Source organism: Papilio xuthus, unplaced genomic scaffold (genome assembly GCF_000836235.2).
Source record: "Papilio xuthus unplaced genomic scaffold, Pxut_1.1 DF824888.1, whole genome shotgun sequence".
In the NCBI taxonomy this organism is placed as follows: Eukaryota; Metazoa; Arthropoda; class Insecta; order Lepidoptera; family Papilionidae; genus Papilio; species Papilio xuthus.
Window position 1 is genome coordinate 1,798,571 of NW_013533761.1, and position 16,907 is coordinate 1,815,477.

The following is a 16,907-nucleotide window of genomic DNA, read 5'->3' on the forward strand; positions in this document are numbered from 1 at the left end:
ACGTTTTTCATTTTTTTTTGGAAAGGCAAATATTTGATGTGACATTCTGCCATAAAGTCGTGAGCAATGCCACAACAATAAACTTGCTGCATTCTTTTTTATAAAAGGCAAAGTCGAGTGTGATTATTCTGCCACACGGTCGCGTGCAGAGCTCGCTACGTAGCGGGCTACGTTCGAAGCGTGTCGCGAATTAGTTCCCGCGCCACATCACAGGGTGAGATCGCGCGGAAGCGAAGGTTACGCCCGTGACCGCGCCCGCCGCCACCGTCGCTACAGTGCCGGGCGAGCACCGCGCAGTATCGCGCCGCGCTCGCCGCTTCTCGGACCTGGGACCTCGGCGCTCGCGACCCGCTAGTGATGTGCCTCTAGCCGATCATGTGCAGGCGACGATTGTGTTTAGTGAGTGTGTGCGCGCGAGGCTTCAGGCGGCGCCGGCCCGCGCACCCCTAGCCTCCAGAACATGTGGACCCTCCTCGTACTGCTAGGCGCGTTCGTCGCTCTCGGTGGCGGGGCCACTTTCGCGCCAAACAAGGAGCTACTAGAGTGTGCAAGGTTCGTAGAACTCAATGAGTATATAATGAATGCAAAAAGTGACTAGTAATTGCAATATAACAAATGTAGTTATTAGAAGTGAGACCTCGAATGAGCTACAGAAATAATTTCAGATGAGCACGCCAGACATGGCTGTTTGCCCGTATTGTTGAGTGAAAAATAATTATTATATATCTTGGTGTACTCTCAACATCATTTAAAACTACCATTATTTAGGTTTATAAAAATAAATTACGGTTAAAAAGCGTACATATGTGTTATGTTGTAATGTGTTGATTTGACACTAATAATATAAATTCAAATGTTTTAAATTAAACGTCTCTAAAAATCTGGCAACTGCTTTCCCTCGGCTGAATTTCAGCGACTGAAATCTTGCAGTTTGAAAATCCACTTTGTCTCCTTGGCAAGGCCAGTTGTTGACATAAACATGTCTCCCACCACTCGGCATATCGTAGAGGAGATCGAGTGAGCTTGCCCAGATGCTATCTGGCATATTTTTGATCAAACAGCCAGACGATATTGACATTTTTAATTGTAACTAGATAAATGTTCGATGAGTTTTTTACTACCTGACGCCTCTTTCCTGCGTGGTCGCGGTACCGGTCGAGTCTGTTCGTGCAGCAGATGTTATTGCAGGCGTCTACCACTGTATAAAAATATGATATAGCTACGTACTTAGTAGCTGTTTGAATGCACTTTATTTGTCCAACTCAATGTAAGTTTCCGTATTGTCCAAAATCGTCATTTACCAAACTCGTTTACAGCGTAAAAAACGTTGTCGAAGCTTCATTGGTTGGGTACAAAAGTTGAATATACTTGCAACTTTGTTTACATCGAGTGAAAAATTATTATGTATATTTCGAGCTTAAACTATGTCAGTCAGTTAACAAGTCATTTAGGATATTCTCAAGTCTCTGTTTGTTAAAATTTACTTATTAAAACAAAATCCTTATATTCAATACTCTAAAAAATAATTCTTGAAGTTTACTTATACGATGTCTCTTTCATGTTGCATATCATGGTCAATATACACTGTATTACTTTATGTTTATGTCGAAAGAAAGGAAATTAGGGGGAGTTGAAAATAATAATATATTTAATAAGTACTGTTGTGTCCGTTTATTATGAGAATGTGTTTTCTAGTATCGCTAACGTTTACCTAGAAGTAACGAAGAATCAATTACTTGAACGCGGAAAGTTACCTGTAAAAATGTATAGGAACTACTAATTCCTTAGCAACTTTCTAGTAATTCTAAGGCTAAGTATACTATAGTATATTTTTGCATTGTTACAAGACATTAATAGATGTAAAATAGAAAATACATTAACATAGCATAAAACGATCAAATATATTTTAGTACTGCATAAAGCCCGTTACACACCTTCAGTTTTAACTGCACAGTTTTAAATGCTAAAAAGTCAGTTCCTATATTGTAAGTTCATTAACTAAGTTTGTAAGTTCCGTATGAGATTTAAATCCAGTACATCAGGTTTTGTCGAAACATTAGTAGTATATTCTGATATTTAATACTCAACCCATTCCAGCTATTCAGCTGCTAGTCAGATTTTTAACTCAACCCTTTCCAGCTAGTCAGCTGGAAAGGGTTGAGTTAAAAATCTGTATATAAGATATAAAAAAAGAATAATTTGTTGCATTTAAAGTTGCATTAAAATTTGTTTATTTGTTGTATATCAGAAATTTTATATTTGTTTTCTTCAATAAAGATGTACAAAACATTATGCACGCTCGACAGACATTTCCGCTGTCAACATGTTGCACGATATTCACGGTGCAAACTGTTTTGCAAAGTATACAGTGTCCAATGCATTATTGTTTAATCTAAAAGCTGTGGTTCGTGTTCACACAATAAATGAATTCATGGGTTATAGAAAATCATCTCGACAACCAATGTTATTATAGTTCCATGCAATCTATTAGACAAAGAAATCTTGTGGAACCTTTAACATTGCATTCGTGAGTGTATTTTTATTATTCTATATTTACTAATCACGTTATTGTATCGCATTAGTAAGATATTGTAAAATCTACTGGAATATACGCCACTTAGTTTGTGTGTTTTAAAATTAAAAACGAGAGTGTATACTATTGAAAATTGCAATCTATTTCAATTCCAATCTCATCCATATTCCTAAGCCTTTCTTGAAACATCCATAAAGATTTTTACATTTATAATTAGGTAACTAGTTGTCGCCCGCGACTCCGACCGCGCGGTATTAATAAAAAACCAAATCTCAGCGAAATCCTTACAACCGTTCTAGAAATATATACAAACATACATCCATCAGAACATTCGCATTTATAATGTCAGTAAGATAAGATGATGTCAATAAGAACTAAAACTCCACACTTAAACAGAAATGGTAATGAATCGCATTGACCTGATGACAACAATAGCTATTCAGTGGCGTTGCGCCCGAATTGAAGTAGTTTATCACAGCTATCTGCGTCACTAATAACCCAAATATAACGCGACCGACCCGCCGCGGTTACTGTCACAACAGAAATAAACCCTCGCCCCGAATACCACTCTCGTTACAGACTGTACCACGTCTGCGGGGATTATTTGCGATTGCGATCATGCCGCGTCTGTGCGCTCAAGGTCGTTACTGATGCTACAAACATCTCGGGGGTTCTATTAGTAATGTAGTAAACACATCGTAACACCTCTTTATTATAACATAACAAATGAATCCTCACTCAAGTTGTTTATTTCGTTCAGCAGATATTTAGTGTTGGTTTCTCATAATAAATCTATATTAATATATTGCAATTAACTTCGCACTGGACCATCGTGATTGATTAACGTATAGTCAACTTTAACGAAAAATATAGGCTTCAGATTACTGCTGCTGATGACTAAGGAAAAGGAAGGGTGGTAAATTTTAAGCTGTAATAATTTGCTTTAACAATTAAAGAGTAAATTATGATCCTTAGCACTAAAAGTTTTTATCCATACAATGAAACACTCAATTACTAGAAATATAAAATAAATAGATCAAGGTAAAAGGTATTTAAAGCGCTATTGTTTTATTACACTCGCAGAGACACAGATTACATACATATATCTAGATTTTATTATATGCCATCTGTCTAGATAATTACTTATATACTTATACATAGTAAATAAAAATGTCTACGCGTAAAGAAATTACATCAAGTATGACCAAAAAAAAAAGTTACGAATGTACAAGCATACTATAGCCTATCTTCATAGTAGTTAAAATTCTACACTATTGTACTTCACGTAATGTTAGGAAGAAAATCCGACACCGTGCCGGTGTATCGGCACAACATTAGCCTTATTAAAATTTCAACGTTTATGTCCCCTCACTAAATCAAGCTGACACTTGACTTGGGAACGAAAGGGCGCCATTCGCTCCAAAGAATTCTAACTAATAATGTCTAAAAGTTAGTAGGAAACTAAGGCAACGCATCTGCAGTTTCTCTGGTATTGCTGATGTCCATGGGCGTCGTTGAACATCTCGGTGTTCCCGCTGCTCGTTTGCCCCCTGCCGTTATAAAAAAAATATATAGAACTCATAACCTATGTCACATACAAATCATTCATACGCATATGCAGTGCACTTGTAATTAGAGACGTCAGACAATCTGGACTCCGTCCAATACAGATGCATCGGATAGCTTTGTTACTACACTGTCAAATGGTTCAGTTCTTATGTGCTACAATGATCAAATTAATACATTTAAGAAGGTACACTCTGCAAGTAGCTGTTCTATATTTTTATTATTGTCTTTGAATTTATTATACGTAGTATGAAATAAAAGTTACTCGTATAATTACAGATTCTCTGAGCCTGATGTTCGTTGCAACACCATTCATAAATAAAATTGACATATGTAACGTATTCATTTATTTATCATATTTCTAATATCGTACAATGCATATCAAAATAATATATAGGTATATTTTCTTAAAAATAGAACACCACCGGCTGCGAAATCCCATGACTCAAACAACCAGTGGTCAGGGCTGCAGAGACAGGAACCTTCTCACGATGCGCGCGGTTTCTAGGATAACTGCCTTTTGTATCGGGCCCTTAATCCAACTGTGTAGCGAGAGCTTCTTGAGATTGACATTATTATTAAGGTTCTACGATCATTAGAAAATTCTTCCACATTGTGTCCAGTCTGGTTTAAGAACACTTACTTCTTGTCATACACTTGTCTTTATAGATTTAAAAAAATAACTGCATTACATCCTAGCTATAACTACTTATAATACGATTTAACCTCTTATGTACACTTAATCTCATTATAAATATATTGTACAACTAGTAAACATAATAGTCTACTTAAATTATTAAATAATAAACAATCCTTGTTAGTATAATATATTAAAATTAACTATAAAATATTAAAAGTAACTATTTGCTCAAAAGTATACGAATAAAAAAACACCACATTCGTCAAAATAGATTCATTCATTTACCATGGGTTTCTGAATCCGAAAGCTCCATTTAAAACATATTATTATCTTTGACGATACATTTTATATCGAGATTTTGACGTCAGAAACCCACGGTTAGCCTCTAAGCCGTTACAATGGAATTTATATGCATACTACGTCATCCGGGTAATAAATACCTTAGAACACTAACCACTTATTATAAAGAATATTTGCTAACTATGACACCCCTATAGCCCTGTACCTTTATTTACCAGTTGATATTTTTATGCGTTTAATCCAACAATGTGGGTACTTAATAATTTGACCTCATTATATCTACAGGGTCTTCATCATGACAACAATGTCATTTCTAGAATAAGTAGAAGGTTAAGAATAACCTATTTTAAAAAATTAGTTAGAAAAATGCTTAATAGCGAATTTTCATACTTTCTTTCCATAAAACTCGAATATATTTCCAGCTACATTTTAGGGTTGTCAAAAATTCTTTGGCATCTTTAAAATTAATTTCCAGAGCTTTGCTATGCTTCTTGTTTATATTTATGTTGTATAAACTGTCAGTTCTAGTCTGTTGTTATCCGTGACAGATGACCCACGATTATTTCACGCACGCGAAAAGGCGCTTACAATTTTTGGCTATTGTTTTGGTAATTATTAAAAATGAGTGAATTTTGCTGAATATATTGTATACTGAAGAAGTGTGCTAATAAAAGTGTCAATAAAGTAGTTTTTTATAAATAATTTGAACTAAGTTATGTATGTGACATAGCCAAAGGAAAGAGAAAGTGGATTTGATGTAGGATGGGACATAGGAAGGATAAATATTATTTTTTGTGCGTCTCCTCCACCTTCGATTGAAGGTAGGCAACAATATCTATTGGTCGTTTCTACATTTCAGCGTATTTTTGTGGTCGGAGTTCAATTACTCGTTTGCCGCATGATATGAAAATCGGACAACTATGGTCGGTGTTATCGACAAACAATAATTTAAAAAAAATAGTCGGCATGTCACAGACGAATTGTGAACCTCCTCCTTTTTGAAGTCGGTTAAAAAAGGCATGTCTTAACGACATTAGTTAATGTCAGCCTTATATGAACAAAGATTAGCGGTCAAACTCATGTAAAGGTAATTATGTAGGCAGAATTGCATGCGAGAATGTTCACATGCCACGTTATGTGATTGGAGGGAAAGCCTGACTTTAATGTAATTATATGGAGATTTTCTTTTGTTTTACATTATTATAGCCAATTCCATGTCATAAAAAATTTAAAGTAAATTAACTATAGGGTTAAATAGTCAGTAGTAATTCGAAACATGTTTCGAAAGACGGTACCGGGTTATAAATCCCTACAGATATGACATCGACAGAAAAAAAAATTGGACGTCGTATTTAACTCTTGGACATTAATTGCAGTTGTTTTGTATTTTCTTTTAGAAACCTTTTTTTATCTTTATATCAAAACTAGCTACTTTTTACTCCCGCGACTCCGTCCGCGCGGGATTAAAAATAGATGTTGGCCGATTCTCAGACCTACTCAATATGCTCGCAAAATTTCATGAGAATCGGTCAAACCGTTTCGAAGGAGTATGGGAACGAAAATTGTGACACGAGAATTTTATATATAAGGAGTAGCAAACGAACTAACGGCCTCCATACTTCGCCTAAATAGCAAAGAGATTGTTACCCATAAATATTTGCATTTGCAGATGCTTACCTATATTATTATAGAAGGAAAGACAATGAATGAGGATATTTCCCCTTACTATGAGTGCCAAATCCGAGGTGGATTTCCTTCCCATCCTTTTCTTATAAGAAAATGGTGGGCATAAAAAAATAGGACTGTAACACTCACTACTCAGAAGAACTTCTCTGTAGTCGTAATATTTCACCAGTTGAGCCGGCCCATTTCTGCCAAAGACGTTATTGGGGGTCAACGGCTATTAAAACGTTGTTTAATTTGACGTGATGATGACGTAAATATCAAGGTATAATAGTTTGAATTATTTCAATATGGTGGATGTCAAAATATTTACCACGTCTCGACCACGGTAACCTTTAAAGTGTAATCATGCAATATCGATAAGTAAACTGTGAGTGAATGGATAAACGGATAATCGTTTATGTACTTCACTATCCGAATCGACAGCTTGTTTGATGTATTAAATCACTGAACAATCTATTTTATTATCTTTTTCAACTTATAGTTACCACTAAATAGGCTTAAGCCTGCCTCTTCTCTCCTTTGACTGTCTCCTTGAAGCATCTTACTTCTTAATATCTTACTAAAATATTATAAATCCAAATGTTTAGATGAATGAATGGATGGATGTTTGAAGATATCTCGAGAACGGCTGAACGGACCCCGATTTAATTCTGCATAGATATAGAATGTAGTCAGGAACAACACATAGCCTACTAATTAAGTTTTTTATAATAGCGTCACGGAGTCACGGGCGTCAGCTAGTATAGGTATAATTATAAAGTGTGTATGACTTATATGGTCATTACATGTTCAGTTATCACATAAATAAATGAATATCAAACAACCAGATGTCTTGGTAATAATAGCTAAATGCAAAAGCAAGATAACACGACTTATCGAAACATTTTACAAATAGAAAAATCTTTCTAATATCCTACTTCTTACTAATATTATAAATGTGAATGTTTAGATGGATTGGTGGATATTTGTTTGAATGTATCTCCAAAATGGCCGAACGGATTTCGATGAAACTTGGCATACGTATAGAATAAAGTGTGGAAGAACACATAGGCTATACGTTTTTTTTCAAATCCGCACCGAGTCGCGGGCGACCGCTAATACTAGAATACTCTTAAATACGTACTTTAAGCTATCTTCACTATTGCTTAGTTATGTTTATATTGCAAAGGTCATTGATATATTTGAGTTATTTGTAGACAATCCGCTTAGAGGAATACAAAAGCACGAAGCATTATATAAATGCTCACGCAGTCGGTATATAAATAAACACATAAGCCTTTAGCAAAGGACATTGTCTTAATCCAAGCGAAGAAACGTAATTCTATTATATACATTTAATACTTGCGCAGCATGTATATGTGCGGTTTCCTGCTTTGAAATATCGTTCACTTTTTGCCTGCATAGAAACCAGCATTCTTTTGGAAGCGCTTACAACCAAAATGATATTAAAATTATTTCAAGGTCGAACCGATTGATTATATTATAAAAAGCAGGGCACAGTACCGACTCTATGGTAAAGCCCTGGACGCTACAGGTCTGCGACTACCACAGTCTCACATGACATTGTTAACATCCCTCCGGGGGGATGGATTCCCTACCTTTAGTGGGGACTAAAGGTACAGTGCAAAAAGGAACGCCGTTAAAATCGAGCCCAGAGCGCTTGATAGCTAAAACTGATATTGCAGAGACTCAAAAGTTAAACAAGTCAAACACCTGTGCAAAACTGTTATCCTCTTATTTTCTCTAAACAAAAACAAAAATAACAAAATTGACAATCAACAAAATACCTCGGAGCCTATTATTAATATGACTTCATATCTTTATTAGGATTATTGCAACGTTCATAAACAACACGATAATCGTCCGTAAACAATATTAACATACAAACAGATAAAAGGAATGTCAGCTGATTTGTGTAAATATAATTAAGTGTGAATTATTATGCTAAGATTTTTATTATTCTTTCCTAAATTTCTACATTACTATGTTGTTTAAATATCGTGTCGTGTACTTGATGATAAAACTCATACAAATATTTACAACTTATATAAGCACGTGACTTGTAGTAAAAAGAATTAATTATACAACGATTGTCTAAGTAAACTGGTTGACAACAATTCTATCTCATTTTTATTTATTTCATTTTTATCACTTTGTTAAGAAAAAAACACTAAATTTGGAACTTATTTCTTTATTAACTCAAGTAGGGATTGATTTTTTAACATTTTTAACCGATAGAAATATTAAGAGAACCTGCATCCAACTTCGTATGCGTAGATGTATGAATGTAAAAGACGCAAGAAAGTTACATTAAAATCGTGCCAAATAGAGGTCCGTTGTCTCTGCCTACTCCTTTGGGTTACGGGCGTGATTATGTTGTTATTTTTGATAGAAGTAGTGTATTGACTAACATGTGCGCTTATTATTTCAATGTTTAATTTATTGTAACATTTTTTTCAGCCAGATCCTGTACATGAACCAGCACGCGTACAAGATTCCTGAAAATTACAATAGAAACATTCCACCTGGTGAGTTAATTTTGTAAACAAAAGCCTTGGGTGTCATAAAGTAGTAAACGCCCTTTGAAGTTGATAAGTTCTTAATTACTCGTTTGCGTAATCTCATAAATCATACACACTATAATTATTTCTCAATCTAAATTATTATTTATTATATCTGAAACTAGACATCGTCCGCGACTCCGACTGCGCGGTATTAAAAAAAACATGCTTAGTAGTTTACGTATTCTTTAAGACCATGTTCTACATGAGGGCTAAATTTCATCAAACTGCGTTTAGCCGTTCCGCAGATACCTTCAAACATCCATTCATCCATCCAAACATTCGTATTTATAATATTATTATAGTAAGATGAACATTAATGTTATTAAAGTGATGGAACTAATTTTAGAAGCAGCTATCCAGTTAGCCGGACATTATTCAGCAAAATACTTTCGACGCTCGGACGGTCATTATTCAAGCCATCGTCTCCAATCATAACCTCAAACGACATTCTATAACCCTCAACTCCGTTCGCGGCAAAATAAAAAAATAATTAGTAGCCTATGTGTTCCTCCAGGCTTTGTTCTAAATCTATACCAATATCAGCGAGATACATGCAGCTGTTCTGAAGATGCTCTCTAACTAACATCCTTCCATCCATCTATAAATCCAAACATTCGCATTTGTAATATCAGTAAGATAATAAGATTAAAATGCTGACAAATATCACTACGAATATAAACATAAAAATATTTAAATATCTTGGTGAAAACTACGAAATAAAATTATCATTTTTGTCATAATTAGTAAATAAATTTCAAGTCAATGTTGGATCCTTTTATAGACATCGTAATGAGTTGATATTATGTTTACGTATAAAGCTAAAACCCTGTTCCCGTCGGGGATATCGCCGAGTACTGCCATAAAACGTTTGCTTGTAATACTGTTCGTACTGATTCAATAAAACCGCTCAAAATCAGCTATAATTTCATTCGACGTAGTCACGATAGTCTAGTGACAAAGATACTTTGACTTAAAGATATGATAGGATCAAATCCTGTACGTTGTACTTTTTAATTACTGCTAATTAGTGTTAATTATAAATTACTAATTACCTAGTTAAAGACAATGATTATATAGTAAACTTTAATTCACCAAAGAATTTTAAAAGTGCGTTTATCTTATCTTATTATATATATAAAATTCTCGTCTTATATATAAAATTCTAGTGTCACAATTTTCGTTTCCATATTCCTCCGAAACGGCTTGACCGATTCTCAGGAATTTTTGTGAGCATGTTGAGTAGGTCTGAGAATCGGCCAACATCTATTTTTAATCCCGCGCGGACGGAGTCGCGGGCGACAGCTAGTATTTTATACCTTTTAACACCATGATATGGAGAGACTTTTAATACATATTCGATTCTAATCATTGGTGGTTGCATACTTTTATTTAATATAAATATTTTTTCAGGTAAAAACACAACAGTTTACATTGGAATAAACGTCAATCGAGTATCTGGAGTTGATGAGAATAAAGAGGTATTTTCTTCAGTTTACTTTCTACCTACTACTAAGTACCTTTTTTATCGTGGGGAAATTGCCTTTCGCATACCATCGTTGCGGCGACAAAGGTGGTTGTGTCGGGCTTGCACCGACTAATCGACGACACCGACGGCGGTCGCCACTGCGCCTACAAGGGGGTAGGCGGGATATCCGTTCGGAACACAACCGCCACCTCCAACGCCTAGCTAGGTCTTTTGGGTCCAGCTCCAAACTACTACTAAATACCTACAAAACAAAAGCAAGGATCTATATGTGACTTGAAAGGAAAAAGATTTTTAGATATTCTACTCATATCGTGGTAAAAATCGAATTAAAAATATAAGGACATTTCCGTTTTGTATATCCACAATCTGGTGTTCTGAGGGAATAAAATCCTGAATATGATTTCCAGGAAATAACACTGGACGTGTTCCTGCAAGTGTCATGGGAGGACGGTCAGCTGCAGATCCCTCCGGGGCTGCCTTTCATCGACCTACCCTGGGAGTTCCGGCAGCTGATCTGGACGCCGGACCTATACATCTGGCAGCTGCAAACTATGAGGACTATGTCCGTACTGCAGGAGATGGCCTCACTCAGGATCTATTCAAACAGCACTGTCTCAGTTAATATAGGGTGAGTAGGATTCTTTTATCCACTTATTTTTTAAGTTAGTAAATTCTTTGTATTTATCCAAGGTTCTCAAATTTAAACCAGTCTTTGTCTGATATTTTTTTATGATTTTTTACTAAATGTTTATAATTGAAGAAATAATTGTATATTAACGTAAACTTTAATTTATTTCAGAGCTACTATAACGATCAAATGCCAAATGGATTTCGTTCTGTATCCTCTCGATGTGCAGAAGTGTGCTATCGATTTTGGTAGTTGTAAGTATCATGCAATTTTGATTATTAGTTATTTTACGGCACTCTCCTCCGGCAACGCATATGCAATTGCGTGTGTCTATGGGCAACGGTCGCCTCGATATTTCAGCGATTTCAGGTGGCCGCTCGCTTGTTTGCCACCTTATGATATAAAAAAACCTTGGTCAAAATTATTATTGATTCGCATTTTTTGTAATTTCCTATAGCAGACAATGATTTGCATAAAAATATGTACGTCATGTCATCAACGGCCGAGGTTTCAGTTAATAATTGGCAACCATTAATCAGGGTAAAATATAAATTACGCTAGTAGGGTTTAAAAATAGACAATGTATTCAGCTATTATGTTAATCAAGGTTATAACAAATTATAGTCTGATCTAGTCATTTTAGTTTTGCGGTTCATAACATTTAACCTTTACGAATTTTCTGTAATATGTTCTACAAAATGTTCGTAAAAACTCTTTCTTATTTTATTTATGATTACAATTGAAATTAAAGAGAGATCTTTTGAATCATATAAAAAGGGTCTTGACAGACGAACGGACAATCCTCTTATAGGATTCGTTTTTTTCCTATGAGGTACGGAACCCTAAAAATGAATGTGTTCCATTTTATCACCTGCTTTTCTCACTTTGATCTTATTTTCATTGGTATAAGATACTAAAGCTTTTCATCGCAACTAAGCATCTTGTTCTTAGACAAATACACATCAGAGGACGTTCGATTCGAGTGGCACGCAGGAGCCCCCTGGCGAGGACTGGTGGGGAAACAGCGCAACCAGTTCCGGCTGCCGAAGTACGTGGTCACCTTCGTCACGGACAAAAGTAATCATATTCGAAATTTTGGTGAAGGTAAATGTATACTTATTGCTTTGCGCTTCAGTTTGCGCCTCATAACATGTATGTTTTTTATGCTAACGCTCTGTCGCAGTTGCATGTTGCTGCTATGCTGACGAGGATGTAGGTTGGCAGACTTTAGAATTGTATTGTTTGGGGATCCTAGATATGAGTTTTTCCTGGTAGTTTTTGTGCTGCACAAAACTCAACAAAAGTCGACTCGACTCTTATTAACAAAAAAATGTTCAAACAAATATCCAATTTAATATTTACCCTAGTGAAAATATGTTTCTTAGTTAATTTAATCCTTTAAAATAACAATTACTTACATTCTTTATCAACCGAACATCCGCGGCTAGCCCAAAATATCCTTATTGTGTAGTTTTATTTGTAAAGTGTGGTGTACTTGTAGGGAATGCTTTGTGTTAGTTGCACTTTTATAAAACGCACCTTGAACCTCTCCCAATTATCGTTCTGATGTCAGAAGTGCCAAAATACATGTGAAGTCCCCAATATTCCTTCTGGAGAAGACTTAAGAATAAATTTAGAATTGCTACGTGTATTGTCCTAAAAAATCTGTGGTCTCCTAAGAAATTCTATGTCCGTCGAATGTGTTTGATAGTCTTAAGTGATGTTATATTTTGTAGGAGAACATTCAGCAGCCCGTCTGCAGATCAAGCTGTCCCGCGAGCTGCGCAGCTACCTGTTGGAGAGCTACCTGCCTTCGTCGCTGTTTGTCATCATCTCGTGGGGCAGCTTCTGCGTCATCCCGGAGATCGTGCCTGGCCGCATGGTGCTGCTCGTCACCACACTACTCTCTCTCGTCACGATGTTTGACACAGTCAGGTTAATATTGTGTAACTATCTAATGCGTTTTTAGTAGGAGACCGATTTTAATAAAGGAAAACTGAGATAACCAATTTGAGCCCTATTCAGACGGTTTATAATCGTAAGACAATCTTGCTTATGGTAGCCGATCTTTTTCCACGGAAAGACTTTCAAAATATTTTATTAACTTATTAGTTGCATCTTATGGCAACCTATGAATTAAAATCTAGTTAAATTTACTATGGTACACAATTACTGTCTGCAGTACAAACTCGCCCGACGCACTGGAGCTGAAGTGTATAGAGGTGTGGCTGATCTCGTGCACGATCTTCGTGTTCCTCGCGCTGCTTGAGTACTTCGTTGTACTGTTCGGCATCCGCTACGATAAGAGCTGGAGCAAGCGGCGCCAGGACCTGCGACGCGCGCACTCCGCTGCGCAGCTCGCGCCACCACCCCTACACGTCAACCATTCACAGGTGACCAAAGCATCTTGATACTTAAAACAATTGGAAACTCTTTAATTTATTTAAGTTCAAACTCTGTAGAACGTAGGAAGTAGACACACATAGAATTTTGGTTTGAAATTTTAGAAATATTTCCATTAAATTTGTAGAGAATGGGCACACCGGTGACAGGAACGCCTCAAGGCGGCGTCTTTTCACCGCAACTAAGCGTTGAGGACGATGGCCTAAAGCAACAATTCTCACATCAAACTATACAAAGGGTAAATATCATTTAATTTGAACTAGTCTATTGCACAAATAATAAAGGCCCCTGCACACGTATTTTACCTACATTTTTTAAACTAAGGTCACCAATTTCTAGTCGTCCTCCTCGGATAAAAGGAGTTGGAGAGACAATAAGATTGGATGCGAAACAAGATCAGTCAGTAAGGTAAAACTTATTTAAGGCACGGTGTGTCTGAAGTTCACCGTATGCGAATTAGTTTCACGTAATTACAACTAATTTATTGGCGATATAATACGTATCCAGTCTTTTAATATTAATGTATTTTTCTGTTATATACGACGAGTAGATATTAGACGTGCAAATATGTTGTGGCAATATTTATTGCTTCAGAACTTAGAGGGCCTTTACACGCGACTGTGTTGTTAGAATTAAACTTAGCGATTAGAAGTTACAAGCAAAGTTTGCCTTAGGAATTTGTGTAACATTGTTATTTTGGATTATATTTAGTTTTGCACTGAAAAAAAAAATTAGATTTAGAGACTGACAAAACTAGAGAAGCGATACGATCAACTAAATCAATATGTCCAACAGTGAGCTTTTCTGGTTTGTTAAATTGTAGAAAATCTGTATTGAGTAATAATTAATTAAATCTACGGCTTTGTTTAAATGATGATAAATAAATATTTATTTTATTTTAGGATTCACCGATACTGGACACAATGCCGCCGAACGGCTCGTCTAGGGGTTTCATCGCACGAGTGTCCACCATGGTGGACCACGGTGTTATGTTCTGTGGGGCCCAACATGGGGCGCTCGACAAATTCGCCCTCATGCTGTTCCCAATATGCTTTTTTCTTTTTACCGTAATTTACTGGACAACTTACCTTAGCGAAGCTCATCGAGCAACTCTCGAGTAGTGACAGTGTGTAAAAGAAATTATTAACTTATGTGAACAGTGCCTAAACTTACCAAGTGATAAAGACTATTTTTGTAAATATTAGACAAATTGCTAGTCCATTTTTGAAAATTTAGTTCAATCCTAAGGAAATTATATTGAAGCATGTTAATGTCTATAAGTTTTAATATTTTTAAGTTTTTTTTTCTGTTAATTTAAAGTGAGTGCAATTATTTATTGAATAAGGAACAATTATTGTATTAACAATGCTGTTACAATTTAAGGTTATGTTTACATTTGTTATTTGTTGAAAAATTTTTCGTAAATTATTTATTTTTATAAGTGTTATTGTTCTGAACAGTGCCTTCAAAGTGCGTTATATATGTAATTCATACTAGATGTAACATGATACGTATGCAATATACCTTTAAATTAAAAACTAAATAAAAAAAAGTTAAACTATTATCCCACAAAGTAACTCTATCGCGGTACTGAATGAAGAATTGTAAAGAGCATTTTGGAATAGAACTAACATATTAAAATAGTCCAATTAGTTCAATTAGTCAATAGTACAAAACTTTAACCAGATATAGACATAAAATTTTGTGATTACCTAATTCAGAAATCTGAACCCGTTTTGCCTACCTGCACTTCCTATAAAATTATATAATAGTTTGCATCTATAGAAACACAGGAGATCGAATGCTAAATAAAATTTAAAAACCGTGTTTATATCGTTTTTTAAATTAAATTCTAGAGGAACCTGAAAATGAATCGAATTATAAATATCACTTTTAATCATAGACAATTTATTAGTGTAATTTATTGTCGAATTTTTAGGATACTTATTAATTGTATAAGTGCTTAATATTATGACGTAAAATTAATTAATATTATATTATACAGTTAATATCTACAAGTTACGAAATCTTCTGGGGACCATAAGGCTTATACTTAAATTAAAAATAGTTGGCTTTAATTTAGGTGCCTTGTGGTTCATGTCGAATCAAAGTATTTTTATTCATATGACATGAAATACAAATCACTAGACAAATTATGTTTCATCCACTAATAAAGATAAAAGATCTCATGTCATCAAATGATCATATTAGAAGTACAAGTGGTGATCAAAATAATCGCCATTAAATTGTCTTCATTAACTCGAGTTATTTTAAATGTGGTACCATAGAGTTCCGCTGCAGAAACACCTAACCAGACATTTTTTTCAGATTTTCATAGCCAATCTGAGAGATGGCAACATTATTTCGTACAGATGTGCTGCTTTGTAAATTTACCGTGAAGTGTCGTTACTCAACGGTGAAATGCTGTCTTAAAACGGCAGTTGGATTAAAGAAAAAGTTGATAATTTTAATAAGTTGTTATGCTATTTTATATCAATCACTTAGCTTTACAAGTATAATATGAAGCTAAAGATCTAGTCATTATTTAATAATTACAACCATAGATAACTATTAGCACAAATCATTTTACTGCACAAAATGTGATATACGTTATGTATTTATCGAATTGTTATCTAATTATCTTAAAAGTAATATAAAATTGGATATCAAATTAATATTATTTTCAGAAATGCATACATTTTAACTAAAGTAAGATTGAAACTTCGTCCATATAATATTACAATTTGTGCCTTATAAGAATTAAATTGCTTTTGAAATTAAATATAAAATCTTTTAGAACGTTTCAAATAAAAATGTGCACGTCAATAACATCGATCTGTCAAAAATCATCAATTGACAACAAATTAGTAACTTATTAGCGCAATTATCTTTTAACTCAGAGATTCAGACTATAGATAAATATATTTTTATTATTAGTAAATATCTGTGTTGTTGAAATGATTTTTTATTTAAAACGCACATTTTTATTTTAAACGTATTAAACTAAAGTTAAATACCAAAATGTTCTAGAGTTATGTTTAAATTAGGCAATAAACTTGTAAATAGTTGGTGAAATAATGAAATAAAAGACATTATTTTAA

The 16,907-nt window shown here is 34.8% G+C and overlaps 1 protein-coding gene across 3 annotated transcripts; it reads left to right on the top strand.

Annotated features, from left to right (window-relative positions):
* Window positions 1–254: 254 nt before the first annotated feature.
* LOC106127239 (glycine receptor subunit alpha-2) lies at window positions 255–16,847 on the top strand. 3 transcript variants are annotated; one of them, XM_013325320.1, is made up of 10 exons: window positions 255–552; window positions 9,186–9,253; window positions 10,700–10,767; window positions 11,183–11,403; window positions 11,575–11,657; window positions 12,355–12,480; window positions 13,140–13,338; window positions 13,586–13,796; window positions 13,934–14,044; window positions 14,709–16,847. In XM_013325320.1, exons 1-10 carry the CDS (start codon window positions 461–463, stop codon window positions 14,925–14,927), a joined length of 1,398 nt encoding a protein of 465 aa, XP_013180774.1. In that variant the 5' UTR covers window positions 255–460; the 3' UTR covers window positions 14,928–16,847. The 3 variants fall into 3 exon arrangements, with proteins under 3 accessions (XP_013180774.1, XP_013180773.1, XP_013180776.1); XM_013325319.1 differs by having other exon boundaries at window positions 257–552; window positions 12,355–12,507; XM_013325322.1 differs by having other exon boundaries at window positions 469–552; window positions 9,190–9,253; window positions 12,355–12,507.
* The last annotated feature ends 60 nt before the right edge of the window (window positions 16,848–16,907 follow it).

Coding starts and splice junctions, on each gene's coding strand:
- LOC106127239 (XM_013325319.1), top strand. CDS start 461: ATGTGGACCCTCCTCGTACTGCTAGGCGCGTTCGTCGCTCTCGGTGGC. Junction 12,508..13,139: donor TATTCGAAATTTTGGTGAAG/GTAAATGTATAC, acceptor TATATTTTGTAG/GAGAACATTCAGCAGCCCGT. Junction 13,797..13,933: donor TACACGTCAACCATTCACAG/GTGACCAAAGCA, acceptor TTAAATTTGTAG/AGAATGGGCACACCGGTGAC.